Genomic DNA, 22,932 nt, shown 5'->3' on the forward strand with positions numbered 1-22,932 from the left:
CATGACAACTCCAAAAAGCTGGTGGTCATTAACACCTACAAGGGGCTATTTTGCTACAACCGCTTACCCTTTGGCATAGCCTCAGCACCCACTATATTTCAACGCAAGATCGAGGAGGTGCTAAAAGGTCTGCCAGGTACCCAAGCGTATCTAGATGATGTGCTAATAGACACCGCCGGGGACCAGAATACTAACGGTGCTTCATCATTTCAAGGAGCATGGCATCAAGCTTTGTGCTGACAAATGTAGATTTTCTGAGTCATCAGTAACCTATCTTGGTCACCGGATCGATGCAGAGGGATTGCATCCACTAGAAAAAAAAATACTGAAGCTATAAGGCTAGTTCCGGCCCCCGAAATGTCACCGAATTGCGGTCAATTCTTGGCATAACATTTTACAATTTCTTGCCGAATCTGTCTACGTTGCTCACACCATTATATTGGCTTTTAGTGAAAGGAGTGAAATGGATTTGGGGCAAGAAAGAAGAAAGAGCTTTCGAAGAGTCCAAGAACGTTCTGTGCACTGCACTGGTCTTAACCCATTTTGACCTAAAACGGGAGCTACTCTAGGAATGTGACGCTTCGTCGCATGGCGTCGGAGCGGTTCTTTCCCATCGCATCAATGGCAAGAACAGACCAATTGGATTTAGATCTCGACTTTGACTGTAGCAGAAAGGAAATATTCCCAGATCGAACATGAGTCCCGAGTGCTGGCGTACGGAGTTACTTGGTTCTGGGATTACCTCCTTGGACGTGAATTCATGTTGGTCACTGATCACCACCCCTTGCTAGACCTTCTGGAGGCAGATCGCCAGACCCCTGCTATGGCCGCTGCCAGAATTCGAAGATGGGCTCCGTTGCTGGGAGCTTACAAGTATAAATTGCTGTTTAAACCCGGTAAACTGATGCTCAACTCCGATGCACCGAGCCGTTTGCCACATGTTTGCAGTGCCGGAACCAGCAGTGGAAGAATGCAATGACATGGTGCTCGTTATCGACGGATGGGACCATCTCGTGGTGTCACGCCAGGAGTTGAAAGCACTGAGAGCAGCAGACGAGATGCTATCAAGAGTCTCCGGTATGTTATCAAGAGTTGGCAGTCACCGCAGCCTGTATGAAACTTAGCACTGTCCGAATACTATATCATCACAAAACAGTGCACACACACGAATCTAAAAGAAGGAAGAACCAATGACACGAGCGCAGCGTCAGCGAGACCTCACTTAATCTCCTAGAAAAGGAGATTAGAGCTATGCAGGCCGGGTAGATGGTCATGTGAAACTATGACAAGTTGCCAATATGAAATGATGCAGTGAACAAATGTGGTGATGGCACGATCAGGCCAAGCGAGAAAGAAAGTCATGAGGAGATGAGCAGTGCTATTTGTCGCATATACCACAAAATAACGAAAGCAGCTGCCGCCGCCCCTCACGCCATTTAGTACATAAGAGCGACCGACTGCAGATTCCGTTGTAGAGTGCATGCACTCGACGTGCAGCCTTATCAAAATAAAGCTAAGGCTGTGACTAGGGCGCCAAGATGTTTTGGTAGCGTTAGGGTGGAAGCTCGAAGAAAAACCCATGTGTGCCAAAAATAGAAGAAAATCACCACTTTATGAACATATATACCCCATAAAGTGGATGGGAGGATGACTGCCGCCGTAGCTCAGTGGTAGAGCATCGGACGCGTTATTCGAAGGTCGCAGGTTTGGTCCCTGCCAGCGGCAAGTTATCTTTTCGTCTACTTTACTTTCTTCACATTTACCGTATACAGTCGAACCCACTTATAACGATCCCACATGTAACGATCTATCGGTTATAACGACCATATTTGGGTGCACTTACGATTTTCCTATGCTAACCACTGAAGCTGCGTCCAGATATAGCGAACATTTTTCAAAGCCTCCTACTTTTACAACGAACACTTGAGACGCGGTCGCGGTAAAAATATGGCGCATACGAAACGAAAAAAAGTTAAGCATGCCTTCTAAAGCGTGACAGGGGCGCGCGCTCACGCGTGCCCCGCTCCCGTTTACTCGCGACTAAGATACCCAGATCGCAGAGCACTGCACGCAGATTTCGGACGCTGCGAGCGAGGTCGCTCACTTTCCAGGCGTTTCTTCAGTGGTAGAATGGCAGTGAGGAAAAAAAAATAGTAGGCAGCATGAAGCCTTGCGGTCAGCTTTCAAACAATGCCTTGGAACGCAAGAAGGCATAAATGCAAGAAGTGATAACCGCGATAACTTTCAATCGCAAAAAGGTTCACTGCGTCCTTAAACTCGTCGACGCCACAATGTGCCGCAAAAAGTCGTCTGTCTTTTCGGTAACGGCAGAAACCGGTCGATCGGTGATTACGACTTCCGCGCGATTGCGGCGATGCCTTCGCGGATAAGCATCAGAAAAGAGCGAAGGCGAGGTGGCGGCCGTCGATAAACGTGCCGTTATGCCTTATAGCCAACCACCTTATCACAGTCATCTGTAGATATGTGCTCGGCTGCGCGTGTGGCGTACACCGTACACTGCGGATTGACGGTGGTACGAGCGTGCCATGCTTAGCCATGCTGCCGTTCGCAAGTTTGCCGCCTCCGCGTCGTGCGAGACCGCTTTAAAGTGCGCGTCGCTTTGTAGAAACTCGCTGTTTTTGAGCGGCACGAGCACCGAGAAACGTCGATGCACTGACAGCGGGCGTATACTGCGTGTTTGACTAGGTGACAACTGAAGTGCGCCGCGCATCATCGTGCAGGGCCGCGAGAGCATCGCGGAGACGTAGTGCGCGTTGCTTGGAAAATGCTTGTTTTCGCCGCGTTTACCGAAGAGGCTAGTCGCCGCATCCGTGCACGATCCGGAGTGAAGCAAGCACGAAGAACGTACAAACGCGCGCATACAGCATACAGCAAGCGGCCCGGCAGTGATTCCGTGACCCGAGTAGGCGACGCGCTGCACGCAACTAGCCAGGGACGATCGGCTCCACGTCGCGGTACTGCGCTTCGGTGAAACGGTGTCAGCTCATTGCAAAGGCAGTTAGTTCACTCGTGAGCACGCAGCGGACGTCGCTTCACGACGCGAAAAGGCTTAGCTTGTCACCGAAGGAGTTGTTAGCACTTTAATAAAAGTGCACAAAGGGGAAAAAAACGGTTTGGCCGCAAAGCGCACGTTTTTAAGGGCGAGTCCATATACAACGAACTACTGATATAACGACCACTTTTCGCGACACTTTCGAGTTCGTTATAAGCAGGTTTGACTGTAGACGCATGTAAGGGCCGCACCCCGTTTTTTTGAAGTGCATATTCTAAAAAAAGAAAATCCGCGTAAGGGCCGCACCTACACTTTCCTCAACCAATACGTATTCAAAATGCGCGCGCGCGTAAGCTTCTAGGCGTAGTCGATAGATGGCGCAAGGAAACGCAACCATCATCATCGTCACCAGAGTGTGTGTGTGTGTGTGTATATATATATATATATATATATATATATATATATATATATATATATATATATATATATATATATATTCTTTTTTATTTTATTCGTGTTAAGATGTTTGTGAAGTGGGCTAAAAATTTTAACTTTTTTATTAGTATTCATAGACCCAACTAAAGGTTAAAGCGAGATTTTATCTTTAGCTTCTCACATCTCTATACAAACGCGCTATCGGCGCTATCCATATCGGCATTAGCATCACCAACTTTGGCATGGCCGGCATGGCGTTCGCGTTGTTTGGTTTGTGCAGTTACAGACTGTAGTGCAGTTCAGCCAGCCATTTGCTGTAGTTTTCTGCACTGCTCGGTGACCTTCGTGCTAGCTTGTTTTCCACACGGCGTTCACGTTTTGGCAAGATGGGCAAGTACCTGAATAGCTACACTGCTGGCTATAAGTTGAAGTTGATCGAGTATGCTCTCGAGCATGGGAAACGTGCCGCCGGCAGAAAATTCGACGTTGACGAGAAGTGTGCTCGACGTTGGTGTGCTCAAAAAGAAGCCTTGCGAAACACCAACAGCACTAAGCGCGCTTTCCGAGGAGAGCAGTGCAAGTTTCCCGATTTGGAAGAAGACTTGCCCCGCTATGTGACTGAAGTGCGGAATGATGGTCTTGCACTCACAACGGACAGTCGCCGGAATATCTAACAGCTTGGATGGCACTTCGCAGCACACCATCTCATCTCGGACTCCAAGTCTGAGGACTCGCCGAGTGACGACGATTGTGCACTTATGTCGCAAGAAATGTCGTATACTGCAATAAACGCTCTTCGTTCGCTAACTGGTGTGTTTTTACTTTAAAAAAAAAAAAATGTCGCGTGTATGGGCCGCACCCTGAAAATTGGCCCTCATTTCTTGAAAAAAAAAGTGCGGCCCTTACACGCGTTTATACGGTACATTCTAAATACTACAGATAACACCCCCGATATTTTCCTTGGCATTATTGTCTGTTAGTTCTCATTAACACTTTTAACCTTGTTAGATCGAATTTGGTGGCCAAGTTACTTTGTTAATTTGGATTGATGACAACATTGAACCCTATGTGTACCTGCTGGGGAATGAAAACTTCTTCGTTAGATAGGGAACTTCATTAGATGGGAACTTCATAAAATCATATTTTGTTAGATTGAGTCTTAAAGGGGCCCTGCAACACTTTTCGAGCATGCTCAAAAAGCGCTGCCGATCGGTAGTCGAGGCTCCCGAGAACACGCGAGCCAAATATTATAGCGATGCGCACGGCCTGGAATTTACAATAAATTCTCAAAGTCGGCTGAAAATCGCTCCCTCTTCTCTCGACAAATGATGTATTAGTCCGCAAAATATGACGCGATTGTCGGCAGTTCCACCATTGGCTGATGTTATAATTACGATAACACCGTCATTATTACTTTCGTTGTTAATTTTGAGTTCAATAAGTAGATAATATGTATGTTTATATTCTGTTATCGCGTTAAGAACACCAAACAAACATTAATATTAGCACTTCCGGTCTCACCGACAGCTCGTCTGCTCGTAGTTGCGTGGTTCCGTTTTCTTCGCCATGCGCAGTGCCGAAAACGTGAATATTTCTGTGCTTTTGACCATCGCCGGTTGCCGTTGAGAGTGGCAGCCGTTCGAGTGTTGCCTCGTCAGCTGAGAACTGCATCGTCGGCACGTTCTCACGACCGACCGAGGCACGGGCGCAGCGTGTCTCCGATAACAATGCTGGCGTCCGGTAATGGCGGCGCTTCGGGGTCGTCTGCCAGTGCCATCTTACGAGGCGGTGTATCGGAGTATGGGCCGAAATCGACCTCAGCTGTCATTCGTTCCAAACGAGCGCGCAGGTTTGCTTCCATGGTTGGCAGAGCGATGAAAACACTACGGCGTTCGAGGTGCACACCCAACATTACCAAACCGACGCGCAGTTTTCAAGCACGCGCGATATCGGCTCCGCTCGACGAGAACGACGCAAGCCGACCGGAAGTGGCGGCACAGACCACGTGGTTGCGCCTAGACGTCAGAGAGAAAAAAATGAAGAAAAAAACTCCGCCGGCGCTCTTGGGCGGAGCCTCGCTCCTCTGCGCTGCCTCCCTCGACTCGCTGCCTATCTTTCCGCGCGCTCGCGGCGTTGAGTTGAGGGAGAAAGCTGCGGAACGTGATCTCTGTAATTTGGTAACACCACTTAGACTTGACGGATTCGAAAAATTTTTGCGGCATATGACTCGTGAAGAGTCACACGTCAATAATGAGACTATTCCAATATAACTAAGAAAGGTGTTGCAGGGCCCCTTTAACTGTACTAGGGTGGCCATACACTGTAATGGGCCTATACTATGGCAACCAAACATTGTTGCAGTACTCCTGCCATTCCAGAAAGAGTCAGTCAAAGAGGTAAGCAGACAGCCTAGCACACAATATAAGGATTACAGAAATTAAAACTTTTTTTTTTCTGGTTACGCACCACATCAATGATCAAGGACATCCTACAATGAACATACCTGTGCCAATTTCGAGTCATCAAGCTTGAGCTGTGAAATGAGAGTAGCTGCCTTTTGCAGATACTGCCGTGCCTGAGGGTAATGCTCCTGATGAAAGGCCACAATGCCTTGCAGGAGATGTAATCGGCAGAAGAGTGCTGCTTCTTTGTTTGAGCCACCCTAGGGACAAAAATAATCACGCCTAATTCACAACAAACATCAGAGACAACAGACACATTTTGAAACAATATTTCAGAAGCTACAGTGTATTAAAAAAAAAGTAACTTCCTTCCAAGCATAGCCCAACTTAATATACTAGCATTGTCACCAAATGACAATCCCATTACAAACATGAAGGCCTGCCATAAAGAGTTTACGGTGGCCTTCAATGCATGACAAATATTATGCAAGATAATACATTCACGAAAATACCCTTAACTCTTTCCGTACAGCGCCCACAGGGCATCGACAGTCCGCTATCGATGGTTTGAAGTGCCGCTTTAGAGACATTCCACGCCGTTAACGGACATACTGCGCCATCCGTCGTGAAGGAGAACTATAGTTTTTTTCTTTATATAGTATGTTTTTTCCCACGAGGCCTTGATTCTTGAACGCGCTCCGAAGTGGTGCGATCGTTTAGGTGGAAAGTGAAAATGGCTGCCACCAGATATGGCGTGTGTGCACTTTGAAAGATTGCAGATATCGGCATTCAGGTGTTCACGGATGCTGTTTTTTTGTCAGACTGACTCCAAGAGCAACGACGATGCAAACGAGCCTGGAACATCGTCCCGCTTCTTTTTCTGCTTCGGGCCGTCTCAGTTCGCGTTTCAGCACCAGCGTACCAGGATAGAAACTTATAGAAACTGTAAGTAGTACAAGTGAGACTAGAAAAAGACATGTGACATTACGCTATGCTTCACATCGAGGAACTGCTTTGCCACATGACACGCCCATTTGTAGGGGCTTGCAGTAAGATTTTTGTGAGGGAAGTCCTGTTCTATGAAAAAGTTTGAATTCTTCAGCGATGGTGCCGGTTAGACAGCAGTACATTTTGTATTACCTCAATTTTTCTTAAATTTTTTTTAGTAGATAGAAACGTGTCTTTACAAACTCTGTTCAGTTTTGTCCCGCCATCTTGAATCTTAATGAAAACCCACAGATAAAAAATCCAAGAAAGGTACAGGGGACGTTAATCGTACTGTTTTTTTTTTAAGTTTAGTGTAATAATTGTGATATAGATGTGTGAAGAAAGTAAACTGGATGAAAAGACAACTTGCTGCTGGCAGGGACCGAACCTGCAACCTTCGGATTACACGCCCAATGCTCTTACCAACTGAGCTACAGGGACGGTCATCCCCTTGTCCACTTATCGGGTATTTATGCGCATGCAAACCCTGGGAGTGTTAGTCAGCGCCGCTCTTAGCCATGACAACAAGTGTGGAACACTTTTTGTTTGTACCATATGGCATCACGTAGCATGTGAACCTTTATCGAGCGGAGAGCTAACCAATAAGCCCTCGCACATTACCCGAAGGCATCAACTCTGCCGGAACGAGACCTTCGCTATGAATGAATGAAGGAGGGAATTTTTCTAAGGCTTTTCTTTGTTTGACACAACCTTAATGAAAACCAGTAGATCTGTTGGTTTTCATTCAGCCTTCGAAAAATTCCCTTCCTTCATTCAATCTTGAGTCTGGAAATTTTCATCACTCATATAACATACATCTTGTTAATGAAACTAAAATATTAGATGCTGCAGTTCCTTCAGCAAAAAAAGATCGAGAGTAACCTAAAAAAAAACACCTATTTTCTCCACGGTAGGGAAAGAGCTAAGCTGTACTGTGAATACCAATTATTTTGCATTTTGAGAAAGTCACAAGACAGCTCAAACTGGACAGGTCAGTGAGCACATAACCCTCATAGCTGTGAAAAGTGCAGCACCACTGGGCAGCACACTGGCATGTGACCAGCAGGTGAAAGATGCAGGAGCCTATTTCTGTATCTGATAAATGCTCTGCCTGCTATTTGCATACGCAACAGGACACAGTGGTGAAGATATCTTTGTCAAGAGAAGCTCAGGGTGCCCATCTGTATGACCACTGTGAGTAGCATCAACTCAAAGGACATCTATGGTTAGAGACAGCTTAAGAATCTTGCCGCTGATCGACAAGATGCACATGTCGAAGTGAAACCCTGCATATAATGCAGCCATTTGCTATGCAAAATACACTTCACTCTGGGCCGGTATTTTATGCCAATGGCTTTTCTGAAGGTAATGCATTTCGACACTTGGCCAGTGGTCAAAGCAACCAGTGGTCCACCACGTTATCAAAGGGAGCCAGCCATAAGCTGTGGATGATAAGGTTAGCATAGTATAGCATAAAGAGTTACAAAATACTGGGCCTGTCATCTTTCAGTGTTGCCAGCATGCTGCAAGGTTCAACTTCAATTTAAAGAAAAACCTGAATACGAATTCGTACCACACAGACTCAAATTTGGGGAGCTTGCTGTGGGATGCAAGCAGTATACATATTATGCAGTGCACACAAAGTTGAAAATTCGGCACCATGGCTGTTTAGAAACTGCCACATGTTTTTCACATGAAAAGGCCACATTCAGCAGGTATGAAGGTTAGAAAACACATGTAGGTTATTTTAGCTTGACACTAGTTACTCAAGATGCCAAACCTGGTGACATCAACACTACTGTGACAGCAAGATTTGCTGACAGCATAGCAGCAACATCAGGTATGATGCTGCTGCTTATAAAGGTGAACAAGAGTGCTGTGTGCATTTCTTCTAGCTGCAACTTGTGTGGTAGTCGCAGGGAGACGGAGAAAGATGGGATATTGCGATGTCCCAACATATTCATCTTTACGATACCAAAACAGGTCCATAAAAACAAGTGCTATAGCAACTTATTTCTCAATTTCATCACTCCACCCAACTGTCATCCTTGGCCACACTTCCTATCTCTTCTTATCCATTATATCTCTCTATCAGTTAGTATCTATCCTTCTCACGACGCGACCTGCTCAGGTTTTTTGTACTAACGAGATAAAGTACAATATAAGAATAAATAAATAAATATTTGGCAAAAGACAATGTGCAACAACACCTCCCCACGAGACCGCAAGCCAATGACGTTTGTGACAGAAGGTGCCCATGCTTTAAAAACACCTCCCTTTATATGAACTTATGCATCATTCAAACCAGTTCTATAGCCTTGCTAAGGTTGAAATAACTAAACCAACAGATTTTTAAAGTAACCTAAATAAATGCAAAGCAAAAGAAAAAATTGTAAAAGGCAGTGCTAGTATCGAAGAGTCAATAGTCCAACATGTTCCGAAGTTTTCATTCATGTCTCATTGAAGTAGAGCTTCTGCATGCACCAATACTGTCACGAGCATTTCACTTATGACGGCTTTTCAGTCAGTAAAGCAGACACAATGACAAAAGAGTGCATGCATAAGAGCAGTGTTGTTAGTGCAGCTCTGCTCCTTAATAACATGCCTTGATTGCAGTGAGGCGTTCCAGATTCTCGCCATAAGAGCGCCGAAAGCCATTTTCGCATTCCTTGAGTCGTGCCTCTGCGTCGAACAACTGGTCAACACTTCTCAACGAGAGGTAGCACCAGGCAATGTCAAGGCACAGCAATGCATAGTTGTCCACATTTGTCAGCAGCTCTGAATTGCAGGTCCTACAAGAAGGCACTTTCACATTCAAAGGGTGTTGACAACTGAGACCAAATGAAAAAACCAACAATGCACTTGCTTGCACACATAATTATAACTTGATGGTTTAAGTTAATGGCGAGCAGTTATTGTCCCAAACACATCCGGACATTAAAAAAGATAAAGAAAAGACAAGGTCCACCAAGCATGCAAAATCAATAGCCTGTGTAAGAGGCATTAGGAGCTGCCACCATTTGTGCTCTGCATAATTAGATAATTGTAATTATCTTGTAGTACTTTCAATATATACATGACAAGCCAGAAGGTTTATGATGTTTCTTAGAAGTACTACCTGCCGCAAGCTACCTAACAAGCAGCACTTTACTCCGCAATGTGAATACTGAACATCTTTAAAAAGACTAATAAGTTCTAATGGGAGAGCAGCAGCACCGAAAAGCACGCTGGAAGTACTCTTTCCAGAGCTGGTGCGTTTCAGCGGTAAAACAAAAGTTCTTGGAGTGCTGTCATACAGCGGTAGAAACCAAAGCAGTTTTGCTGTGCCGACAGCAGCTGTTCAAGTGCTCTCACCTGCAAAATCAGAGCACGAAGAAAGTCAAGCAACTTCCAACTGCCATACCTTTGTTTGTTTTTGCTTTACTTCAGCTGGTAAGCACAGCAGCAATGGTGGCTGCCAGGGGCGTAGCCAGAAATTTTTTTCGGGGAGGGTTCAACCATACTTTATGTATGTTCGTGCGTGCGTTTGTATGTGTACGTGCCTATATACTCAAGCAAAATTGAAAAATTTCGGGGGGGGGGGGGGGGGGTTTCAACCCCCCCAACCCCCCCTTGGCTACGCCCCTGGTGGCTGCCAAGCATAGTTGGTGTTTTGGCTCTAATTTTGACACCACTGATCCAAGCAAGCTTCGCAGCAATTATGCACCAGAACCTGGCAGTCCTAGTCTATTTTGCCCATCAATGGATGCACGTGGAACAGCGGAGCAAGGCTCTTCGCTTTGCTGAAGTACTGAATATGCTCGACAATGACAGCAGCAACAGCTGCAGGAACTCAACTTCAAAGCCCAATTGCAGGTTGATGTGCGGCCCTGACAGTGATGATGATCAATACGAAATGTATGCAAAGGTGCTTGCAGGAGGGATGTGTTGCCCTTGCACAAAAGAATGTAATTGCAGATGGTGAATGGCGACAGCGGTGGAACATACGGTCATCAGATCACCATCACTGTAACACCATAGCACTGCCCCACGTAGAATGCTAGTACTTCAAATGCTTTGGTCACATCGTACATTTTTCCTAGCTTGTCGCACTCCCACCTACTCTCCGGATGCACGCAGAATTCCAGTGGCAGAACAAGTGGCCTTGCTCTCCCTGCATGGTCTCCTCCCAGCACGACACCTGTGCTCCTGTTCTCTCAGTGGATTTGCCATCATTGATGGCAGCTCACTGGTGCATCTCAGCAGTGCTCTCAAACCTAAGCTTACCTTACAAACCTATAAAACGACATTCGATACCACAACATCATTGTTCGCAGCATGTCATTAAAATGGGTAGAATTCTTGTTCTAAAGAGCAGCCCTTTGTATAAATTTCTGACGGAATTCTTACCCACACCGAATCATTACAATAAATTTTCAATACCCCAATATTAATTAAAGGGAGATGCGGGTCGAAAAACACGAGTTTTCAAAAAAATTATCGATTTTTTTGTTTTCGCCTGTTTTGTTAAGATTAGTACCTCTACTGTTCTGAGAAAAAAAATCAATGTCGAGACTCAACTGGAAATGCTTTAAAATTGCGTCTAAAGAGCACAAGGTGGCTGTCAAAAGGCCGAAAGTGTGTCATCTTCGAGCACCTTGCCGCTGATAATGCGCCGCCGCTCACCATTGTCGACCGCATGAGGCGAAGAGCCGAGCCTCACTCTTCAAATAACAACGGTTTCCCGCGCTGCTGCAGCGCAAGAAATAATAAAGAGAAGCACGCTTTTGCCGCCTTCTTCGAGCGCCGCGACTGGCTTTAAATCACGTGGTACGGATCGGGAGCCGCCAATGGCCGCTGCGCGCCTGTGTGTGCTGTGAAGCCTACTTGCAGGATCCGTGTCTCGTCGAGCAGCGCAGCTGAACAACGCTTTTCTCGAGTGCTTATCCGTTATTGATGAAGAAAGCCGTAGGAAGCGCGGTCACCGGCCTGTGAAGTTTCACGCGACGCACAAATTTCGAGGACGCCGGCGCAAATCAAAGCCGAACACTCAAACCACGAAAAGATCATCTGCTGCCGCAAGGCGTAGTGGCAGTGACGCCGATGCGTCCGACGAGTTTGCCGCGGCATTCGAATATGTGAGTGCCTCCCAGAAAAAGATCGGACTCTTCGAAGGCGAAGAAAAATCGCAGGACGACGAGTCTTCGTTGATTGCTGATATGACAGCACTGAACATGTTGGTTTAATCGAGGGCACTCCAGTTTTGAACGTGTTCTGGAAGAGCTTGGCGTGCTCCCGTCTCATGATCTGGTTGCTCTTGGCACATCACGGGACAGCACACGCCAGAAAAAAATGTCTCAAAAACTAACAGGAGAAGCAAGGGCCCGTCGGCGTGCACTGAAGAAAAAATCTCTTGTCGAGGAGTCAGCTCGAAAGAGCCGTGAGGGCCAAACCTATGGTGCTGGCGCATTTTAATGGCAGTGGCCACTACAAGGAGGATTGTTCTTTCTTGTGTACAAATTTCGTTGCATTCAATGACATCTTTGATAAATAAACATGCAATTTTGACTTTAAAACTCGTTTTTCTCAAAACACAAATTTTGCCATTTTTGTCAATGTGCCCCTCCTTTTTCGGGTACTTCTGGTGCTCAGATCTGCATGAAATTTTTCCCAAAGTTTTTCCAAAGTACGAGAAATGCAATTATCTTGTTTAAGTTTCGATATTCTTATTATAAAATAAAAAAAAAGTTATGTAAACTTTTACTAGGGTAGGAGAAATATGAACTTGCAACGTTAAAATTTTTCACGTCTAGTACATATTTTGTATGGACTTCCTAATTAGTTATTTGCATTCCACACTTTATTTGAAACATTATGAACTATCAATTGTAAAAAATTATTGAAGTTTAGGTCTGAAAAGTGGGGGGGCAAAATGCTTCAGTTTTTCACTTTGTCATGTTGCAGAACTAAAGTATGCAACTTGCAAGAAAACTAATTATATATTTGAAATCAGCATAAAAAGTTCTATAAGCAGCTCAAGTTCCATTGCTCTAGGGTGAATATTAAAGAAAAAGTGTCTTCGAGTAGCATCTCCCCTAAATATATAAGCAAAAATATCAAAAGTGCTTTGGTGGCCTAAAAGTAGCACTGCACAAGCTTGCCACATTAAACTAATTTTTTTACATAGAAAGGTTATTTTTAAATGGAGAAAGAACAGCTGCATAAAAAAACAGCCTGGCACAAATAATGGTGGCTAATGCTTCAGCAGGATATTATTAAAACGTAATGGGCACTTAGCGAGTTGCTAAATGAATACTTATAAAAAAAGATACTCTGTTAACTAAGACTAGGCTTCACTAAATATTATTTGTAGTTTCTAGATTTCATTTTTACATACAGGCAGGTGAACTTTCCCATGCAATTGACATTTCCTACAAGTGAAACAAAAGCTACACTTCACAGTGACTGAATCCTGTCTTTGCAGAACTATACTAAGCAATGGATAGCCCACAGTGCTTTCAAAACAAATTTCAGCTCACCTGAATTCTTTTTCAGCTTCCAGTAGCAGCAGCAAAGCCTCACTGTACTTCTTCCGTTTCAAAGCTGCACGACCTTTCTCATGAAGGACCATAGCTACACCAAGCGCCTTCTTTTCTGCCAGAGGTAGAGAAATGGGCTTTCCCGTTTGGTCAGCTATCTGCATATAATATCTGCTGCTAGGGTCATCTGAAAACGGAAACAGAGTAGCACAGCAGTGTAAAAGTGGAATACTTCACCAGGTGGTGCCAAGAGATCAGAAGTGCCTATGCAAAAGGTCGGGTTACGAATGCACTTAAGCACTGTGTACTTGCCTGAATCAACAGAGGACAGAAGGCCAGCATCCTCGCGAATTTTATTCAGTTCGATTTCCTGCCTTTCTCGTTCCCTTGCCTCATCAGCAGTTTCCACAAGAACCAACGCCATCAACTGCCCGTTATGCTATGCAAGAAGAAGACACTCATTAGATGCGATGAAATGAAAGCCAGACAGGTTACAAGAGAAATCAATATTCTTAATTACCTTGATGCCTTGTTCTTGTAAAGAACAGTCATCTCGGATCACCCTGCCACCAGAGATCAATTTAACCATGGATGGGTCCATTCCACTCATGGAAGCAACTGTTTCTCGCAACTTCCGACCACTTTCTTGAAGCACAATTTCAATCAGTTCAAAATCCTTGCGTGGTTGCTGGAACAAACAATCGAAATTAGGTTAAGTGGAGGATGCAGCAATAATCCTCTACATAAAATCTGCAACATGCTGCACAGCAGAGAGCCGTGAACTATCAATGTTGCTCAAGTGCCAAAGTAGCAATAGTGTTCTATGGCCAACTTTCAAGTCTGCAGTGTTTAGGCTCACCACATACTGCCAGACACAGTGCTTCTTTCCCTGTAAAGCATCAGTGGCCAAAGAGGAGACTACTGCAGGTACAGCTTCAGTTCCGTAGCATTCCTCCAACTTTCTTGTTATTTTTATTACAAATAAAAACAGCACATGTACAGTGTCTGTTTAAAGAATGATTGTAATCTTGTTCCTCGTTGTACATGCTTTGTATTGAGTTACTTGTAATAGTGACGATATGTTTATTACTGTATGTCATTTTATTCTGAGTTTCTGATTCACTAATATCTCTTGCAAATGTTATTACTACCATTAATATATACACAGCAGCTAAATTATCTGGTCTGTCAAGTATTGCATTAGTGTTGTGACATGTAATTTCTGCTCTATACCTGATGAACCCTCTAATTTAATGGATGTGTAGCTGGCAAAAATGACTACAGGTTTATACTACTACTTAGAGGTATGTTTTCAGGCTAAGTGAGAATTCAAATTTTTCCCTAATCTCATGTCCTTAAAGGAGTCCTGACACAAAAATTTACGCCCCGCGTTTTTTTGCTGCAATGTGTTGCTGGGGGCCTGTTAGTCATAACACGGCACATCGTTTGCTGCAGCGCACGACAGATAATTAATTACAAGCTCCTCATTACCGACACAGCCTCAGTTTCGGTTTGACAGAGCTCCAAAAACGACAAGCCACCGGGTGCAACTATCACCACCTAGCGAGTGAAACGCTCGGTCACGTGAGCACACAGAACAGTGACGCATTTCCGCGTGGCCCGTCGTCGTCGGGCTCATTGTCGTCTGATGGCGACGATTTTCTTGCGGCGGGGATGGAATGAATTTTCGACGTGGCGAATCACTTCAGGTTTGACCCGCTGGCGAGGAGCGATTCGTCGGGAAGCGCGTCAAAACAGAAATGGCGGCTACGACGTCATCGTAACTTGTACCGGCTGAAACGATTACGTAGGGGAAGTAGGGGTATCACCTCGGGTCACCTCCGAGGGTGTCAATGCACCAGGTGCGGCCTATAATGCTGGATCGCGCTCGCGAACTTCAAAATTCATATAAAATACCTTCCAAGCTTTATTCGCTGTCGATATTTCGCAGATGGTACACGCACGTACACGGGAATCGATCCAGCAGGCTATCTCGGCCGCGAAATTTTGTGTCAGTACTCCTTTAACAATTTTGTTCCCAATAGCACAATAAAAATATAAGAGCACATTCAGCACATGTAACCTTGTGCACCATCTATGATCGCGTTAATAGCAACAGCAGTTTCATCTGCGGAAACTGCAGCAAACACTAGCTTCGATTCTGCACGTTGGCTATGTGCCTTCAGGACTGCACAGTAGCAATGACATTTTCAGAAAAACTTGCAGAAAAGCTTTTTCCATGCCTCGATTATTTTTGGGGTTCAGTGGCACAAGGGTTAAATATGGCTAAGGAGCTCCAAGACAATGGTGGCGTATCTGGTGCACTTTTGAAATGCAAAGTATAAGTGTGATGAGACTGTTAAAGGGCCTAAAAATCAAGTCACTGTATGTGAGTGTAGGTACCATACATGTGCATCACCTAGAGTGTATTGCACCTCACAAACAGAAGGACTAAGAACATGAATGGCGAAAACAATATTTGCTTGAGTAACGTGTCCAGGGGACATTTCTAGCCGTCTTGAAGAAAGAAAGATGGATGCTTAACAAGTTTAATTAACAATTTATTGTTACAATTAACAATTTAATTAACAATTTAGTGTAATTAACCATTTAAAACAAGATGACGAGTTTAATTGTTTTTAAAGAACTTTGAAACGCGATTGTCTTCTTTGGTTAATGCGGATTATCAAGCAAACAGTAAACAAGCGCACTCGCGCTGCAGTCTTTTACGAGTAACAAGCTTAATTTCTGAATAAGAAAAAAAATATGAACATCGCTTACAGCAGTGAACACGTGTTTGACACTAACTGATCGAAAACGGTCTTGTGACATCGGTTAAACATGACAAAGCAAAATTTTGGACGGTTGGTTTGACAAAGCAGCAATCCTCCTAAAGCCAATGGGGTCCTAATTGTAGTCTTGGCTGAAAGTGTTCGCCCAGCAAGCTTTAAAACAGCTAGGTAAAATTCACGGCACTTACCTGGCGAGGGTTGACAACCCTTACTCTCAAAGTAGCAACGCCTGTACTTTGGTACTTCCGATTCGCGGCCAGTTTTGCAACGGCGTGACATCTCAAGTGCTTAAGGGCAGCAAGCACAACACTTGGATCCAGCTGCAATTCAGTCGCATACCGCACCACTAAGGTCTGAAATCGAAGTAAAAAATAGTGGTTAGGCAAACATGCAGGAAAACACATTAGATCAAAATTATACTGCTAATTAGTGCAAAAATTTACTTATGGCAATGCATCCAGCATTCACTTACATCAGGAATGGTACCTTCCTGGTCGTCCACGGTAAAAGGAGGTAGCCACAGCTTCACGCTCTCGTCGTTGAGCTTTTTTCGAATGCGAGACACAATCTGGTCGTCCATCGACTCCATAGGCTATTTACAGTACAGCGGTTAAACTAACTGATAAACAACTCACGCTACTGGCGATCGTTTCCGTAAACCGTTGGGCTAAAAATTTTGGCAAAAAATTAAATTCTTACAACGGCCGACCGTGTAAAATTTGATGCGACCAACACAACCATGACACGACCACAACAAGCGCGTACATGACTATACATACATCTTGACTTGGCTTTATATCGACTCGGCCCGACTCGGCTTCGTACGCCGCCCGCAGAGGCGAGGCGCTACTGGCGCTACTGTAGCGACTCTAGTAGAGTGCCTCGATGCGCGCGCCCCCGCTTAGAGTGGTTGAGTGGTGTCAGCTTTTGAAAGGGCAGGTGCCGCCTCCTCGGCCTTGGAGGCAGCGTGGCCGCCATTTTGAATCCCCCGCCCGGTCACTTGTGCGTGGCGCGGCGTGCTGTTTTTAGGTCGGTGCTCGTTTCCCTCCAGTTTTATGCGCTCGCTACCGTCACCATGGCCGGGTGTTGCGTGCCGCAGTGCACCAATCGTTCCAGAAACGCTGGGAGCTGTATCGTTTTAGAAGTTACGAGGTTTCTTTGGACAGTAAAAATCAAACGTGACAAGCGGCATCCGAAGAACACGTTATGCACTTGCAGCGTAAGTTTCCGGCCGGTATTTCAAATGCACATGCAAGGATAACTTCTGCCGGTGTTGACCTTGCGTAATAAATGGACACACTGATATCAGCTACGTGCTTAAAATGCTTTGGTTCACGTGTGCGTGAATCCTGCATTTTTCTTCGCAAACATTCTTTACTGCACTTGGTTGGTCCTTTATCTGCTATTGGAAGTTCGTGTAGAGGAGGCTCTCCCGCAATTGCGCTGGTTTCCACACGTCCAGGCACGCGGTCGCAAACCTCGTCCTCAAAAAGAGCTGCTGTTGGAGGGAACCGGACTGAGGAGCAGAAGAATCGTACAGGAGGTTTATTTACATTTTTACATTTAGACAGCTCGTTCCGGAATGTCCTTCGCATGCATCCGTTCGCGTCTTTTAACCCCTTGGCGGTCCCTAGACGCCAGACCTAGGGAAACAGGGGAAGACGTTTCCATCCAATCGGGCAGTGAATCCTGCAGGTCACCTTGCTGGCACCGCCCCCAGCACACGCACACACAACCCAAACACGCGCATTGTTCTCGCAACGATGTCGCGTCGGGGGAAGCATGCCGCCAGCATGTGGGTTGTGATGAGTCCTTCGTGTCGCTGCTCGAGCCGACCACCCATGCGGTCGAACGGCGGCTGCAGGCCCGGCAGATCCACTGCTATTCGTGTGGGCAGCTGGCGCTGATTTGAGCGTAGACGACCTACCAGCCGGAGACGCACACCGCGGTGGTCCGAGGTCCGTCTTCGGCGGAAACTCGGCGTCGCGGCCTTTCGTGGGGCACAAAGGCGCTATGTGTCGCATTTCCGCTCCGGCGCCGGCGACAATGGTGCTGTCTCGAGCAAATTGAAACCATGCACCTCCTGGCGCATGAGAATCAGCGGGGTGTCTTCGCGCTCTTCCTTATCGCCGCACAGTGAAGCGGCTGCCTTTTTCCGTCCCGGCGCTCCGCGGCAAAGGATGGCTCGCCGATCGCAACACTGCCTTTGATTTTTGCTTTCGCTATTTTTGTGATTTGAAATGTATTATGGAATATATTATGCGTGTTTGTCTGCAGATCAGCTCCTTCTTTTTTCCTAATAATAATTATTTGTGAGAACTTACGTCCCAAGAACCCCGATATGATTATGAGAGGCGCCGTATATAGTGGAAGGCTCCCGAAATTTTGACCATCTGTTGTTCTTTAATGTACACCTAAATCTAAGTATGTGGGCCTCTGCCATTTCACCTCCATCGAAATGGGGCCGCTGCGGCCGGAATTCGATCCCGCAAACTTCGGGTCACCAGTCAAGCACCATAACTAAAACCACGGCGGGTTCTTGTTTTTTATATTCCTTTCCGTGTTTCAAGTACGCCTTCTGTGCTGGTCTGATGCCCATATGCGTGTGCAGTTAAATGTTTTTTATCCTTCCCTGTTTCTGTGTTTCAAGGCTACGTTTTCGTCCTGTCTTAATTACGCAGTTCCTGTTCTTTTAATCATTTACGGTCACTGTAAAGCGACTAGTGGCAGTTGTGTTTTATTGTGTAATTTGTGTTTTATTTGTGTAATTGCTTCTGTCAGCGCAGCAATAATGCGCACAAATAAATGGACACACACACACACACATTCGTATTTTATTGCTTTGCGCAAGTATAATTTATTTACTTACTAATAATGTAAGCCCTGAAGGCTCATACAAGCATGCGCATACAAACAGTTCTCGCGAAGCGTCTATACAAAGAAGACGCATGAAAACAACAAGAAGACGGGGAAGCATTGTGTACAGTAGACACGCTATGTCAGCAAAACAATACAAGAAACAAAGTCAAGTTGTACAATGAGTACGTCATGGAAAACCAGTTAATGAAATAAAAACTCACAGGCTCCCTTATTCGTTCGCTTAAGACGGCTCGAAAGCGAAAGCCATCTTCTCAGTTTTTTGCGCCCTAGCGCGGTTTTGCATTGCGTCCAAGGTCAGAGGCACCTCACCTGGTTTTGCACTGCCTCCGTGATCTGCCCACTCTTGACCAAGCTACGATGTCATGTGATAACACCATCATATAACGTCACGCCAAAATTTGCGAAGCCATGATGACGTCATATGGTGACGTCATCACATGACGATGATTTCTTGCATCCCTCGTCGCCGACGTGGTGGTACGCTGACGCCGTAGACGCGGGACGCCGACAGTCAAATTTCGCGTTTGATAAGGCATTTAAATCTATCGCCTTAAAAAATATGTCCGCCACGGTGGTATAGTGGTGACGGAGCTCGGCTGTTGACCCGAAAGTCACGGGTTCGATCCCGGCCGCGGCGGTCGCATTTAGGTGGAGGCGAAATTCTAGAGGCCCGTGTACTGTGCGATGTCAGTGCAGGTTAAAGAACACCAGATGGTCAAAATTCATATTGCCCTCCACTGCGGCGTGCCTCGTAATCATATCATGGTTCTGGCAAGTAAAACCCCAGACATTATTTTAATAAAAGAGACAAATAAACGACGCCGTGCATCTGCCGCACAAAGTGTAAAACAGTATTGCAAACACTCAATAATATGTGCATGCAATTAGGCGCATGCAAAAAAATACCTGCAGATACAGAAAAAGAAACGGCAGATACAAAAAAAGAATCACAGCATATCCACGTGGTGAATGATGATGAGTGGGGCGAAGCAAACTCGCGCTGCAGCAAGGCGATGGCATTGGCGCGAGCGTGGTCCTTCTTGATGGAAGATATTGTGACTAGATTGTTTGAGAACCACAATCTGTTGCACACACCGCAACTATGGCCGAAACTGTTATCAAGGAAGTCCCGCTGGAAGCGCGCGTCGGCGCCTTCGGGCAGAGCCCTCCTGGTGCGTTTTACAGCCACTTCATGTGCTCGCAGAGCCCCGGGCTCTGCCTGCCGGTACGCGCGCTTTCTCGCCGCTTCACGGTCCTTCACATTTTGAAGATCCGATTCGCACCGCAGCCGTGCAGCTTCGGCCTCGCGGGCTCGAACGGCGGGGTCTTCGCGCCGCAGCCGTGCAGCTTGTCGAGCAGCTTCGGCTTCGCGGGCTCGAACGGCGGGGTCTTCGCGCCACAGCCGTGCAGCTTGTCGAGCAGCTTCGGCCTCGCGGGCTCGAACGGCGGGGTCTTCGCGCCGCAGCCGTGCAGCTTGTCGAGCAGCTTCGGCTTCGCGGGCTCGAACGGCGGAATCTGCTTCGCGGCGTCGACGTGCAGCTTCGTCCTCGCGGGCTCTCACCTCAGGATTCTGTCTGCGAGCGCGCGCTGCCGCCGCCTTCCGTGCCCTCCGTTACTCGTCAACGTCGTCTTCTTCTTCTACTGCATACCAGAACGCGCGCAGTAAAGAAGAAATAATGCCACACAGGCGAACACGCACGAGAGTCTCACTCGTCAAGTCGTCTTCTTCTTCTACTGCATACCAGAACGCGCGCTTCTCACGAGCTAGAGGTGCCTACTACAACGCTACAAACGGAGGATGGACAGACCCACGGCATAAGGAGCTTCGCCCCTAAAAGAAGAAGGAAAAACGTACTGATACTGCGCGCATCTACGTCTACCTCTAGCGCATAACACATGCGCAGGTCATCAGCTTACATGAATTACATGCGTCCTTGATAAACATTTAGGCAACAACAGCAATAAAAGCTGCCCAAGCTTCAAAAAAGAAAAGAAAAAGGGAAAGCTCACTAGCGTGCACTTATTTCCGGACGTATCCGCGCACCGCAAGCGCTTTGTGTAGCGCGTTTCGCATGCTGCCAAGCTGCGGCGGGATTCGCAATGGCGGCCGTCGTAGCAGACGACGCGCCTGTCCTCACCCTCAGCGGAGCGCGCGGGCATCAAGGCACCCTAGACTCTAGCGACTCTAGCATTCTAGCACACTTTACCCCTGCTCCCCACGTCCCCACTCCACGCCTTGCGGCCGTTTGGACCGGTTAGCGCTGGTATGCGAGTTGCCAGGTCATTGACTTCTTTGTTAATACCTCCTAGAACTACCCCTAGTGTTCTGTGGAACTGCCAGAACATACCTCCAGCGCGTGCGGTGCATGTGCATGCAGAGAGAAAGCATAAATAGGGTGCTTTCTGCTTTGACAGCCAGTTCATCACGCTGCACTGAGCGGTGTCACCGGTGTCACTCCTTGGAATTAATTGCGAGAATTTCAGTTCTGGAGTGGATATCGCAAATAGCTTCAGATCACTTTATATTGCAAGATGCGCTGTGACAAAACGTAACTGGCACCGCAGACCGGGAGGGGGGGGGGGGGATTCAACCATGGAGGAAGGAAAAATAAGGAGAGGCCCTGACGTCACATTCGTGAAGCCTCCACATCGCAATCACCCACATCGCCTCCTAGCGAAAGAGCCTCGAAACATTTCGCGATTTCCGTCGTGTCGGTTGCAAGCGCATGCGCGATTCGAGCCTTTTTTTTTTTTCGCCGTGCAAGCGGAGCCGCGGCGCAGTCGATTCACGCATTCTGCTACTTGTGTGCGTTCTTCGGGAAAGCTACGCAATGCCCAGCTGTTGCGTATGGTTGCGTATAACCGGTGCAAATCGCGTGCACTGCGGAAAGTACCGGGTGTCACTTTTCATGTGTACGTACACGTTCGCTTCATTGCTGATCACTAATGCATGGTATTTGCATGCGAAGCTCTTGATTGTGAGCTCTGTTGCTTCCTACTCATTGTGTCAACTCAGAACACACGTGAACTTTTGTTTTTGGCGTCTGACGCGCCGTACATAACATGCGCCGAAGGCATCGTACGTTTTTAGAGGCTGTGTCGTTCAACGAAAGGGCAATAAACTTATGTTGTTGTTATCGGACTACGTGATGTATGTATTGTGCGGTGTGCGCTCGCTGCGTGCTTGTTGTGTGCGTACTGGAATTACAAACTACGTGCACGATCGCGTATACAATACAGCGGTGTCCTCTTTTCGACGTGAAGTTACGTCAACTATAGGTTGGCGTTGCGCCGAATAGCTACTACGATATACACGAACAAAGAACCGCTAATCCAGCAACAGATCGGGAAATCGGGCTGCGAGAAAGGGAAGGCCTAACGCCCAGCAGAACGCGTAAGTCACTGCTAGGTGAGTTCGAATACGATGATGCAGGGGCTGAACGTTTTTGATCACGGCACGTACCGGTATTCTGTACTGTTGCACAAAAACGCTCCATGAAGAATTTCAGCACGCCGCGCTCGGGCCTGCCACGCACGAACAGCCTCGTAAACGTCTGCTTGCAACACTTTACTGCGTGCGAACCGCACAATACGCGCTAAGTTTACGCCGGGACTACAAATCTGCGCAGAAGCTAACCACCGCGGAGAGCACGCCGCGGAGCGTCTGCTGTTTTGTTTGCCCCATAAATCCGACGTCACTTCCGCCACACTTTTCGCAATGCATTGAAATACGATAGGGCCTCTCCTTCGTATTCCTTGCTGCATGGATTCAACCATGTACACTTTATGTACGTTCGTGCGTGTGTTTATGCGTGTAAAACTGAAAATTGGGGGGTTGCACACCCCTCCCCCCACAGCCTCCCCACCATTCCTGGCTACGTCAATGACTGCAGACCAGAAGCGTA

The 22,932-nt window shown here is 46.6% G+C and overlaps 1 protein-coding gene across 1 annotated transcript in view; it reads right to left on the bottom strand.

Moving 5' to 3' along the window:
* The window catches only part of LOC119378969 (NEDD8 ultimate buster 1), a 41,761-nt gene extending 24,849 nt beyond the window's left edge, over nucleotides 1-16,912 (bottom strand). Inside the window, exons 1-7 of the mRNA XM_037648085.2 lie at nucleotides 16,620-16,912; nucleotides 16,336-16,500; nucleotides 13,876-14,043; nucleotides 13,668-13,794; nucleotides 13,356-13,542; nucleotides 9,443-9,629; nucleotides 5,952-6,110 (exon numbers count right to left, since the gene is read on the bottom strand). Of these exons, the coding sequence (XP_037504013.1) occupies nucleotides 5,952-6,110; nucleotides 9,443-9,629; nucleotides 13,356-13,542; nucleotides 13,668-13,794; nucleotides 13,876-14,043; nucleotides 16,336-16,500; nucleotides 16,620-16,736 (1,110 nt within the window). The 5' untranslated portion in view covers nucleotides 16,737-16,912. The remainder of the gene's footprint in view (nucleotides 1-5,951; nucleotides 6,111-9,442; nucleotides 9,630-13,355; nucleotides 13,543-13,667; nucleotides 13,795-13,875; nucleotides 14,044-16,335; nucleotides 16,501-16,619) is intronic.
* Between the last annotated feature and the right edge of the window lie 6,020 nt (nucleotides 16,913-22,932).

This window comes from Rhipicephalus sanguineus, chromosome 1 (assembly GCF_013339695.2).
Source record: "Rhipicephalus sanguineus isolate Rsan-2018 chromosome 1, BIME_Rsan_1.4, whole genome shotgun sequence".
Classification (NCBI taxonomy): domain Eukaryota; kingdom Metazoa; phylum Arthropoda; class Arachnida; order Ixodida; family Ixodidae; genus Rhipicephalus; species Rhipicephalus sanguineus.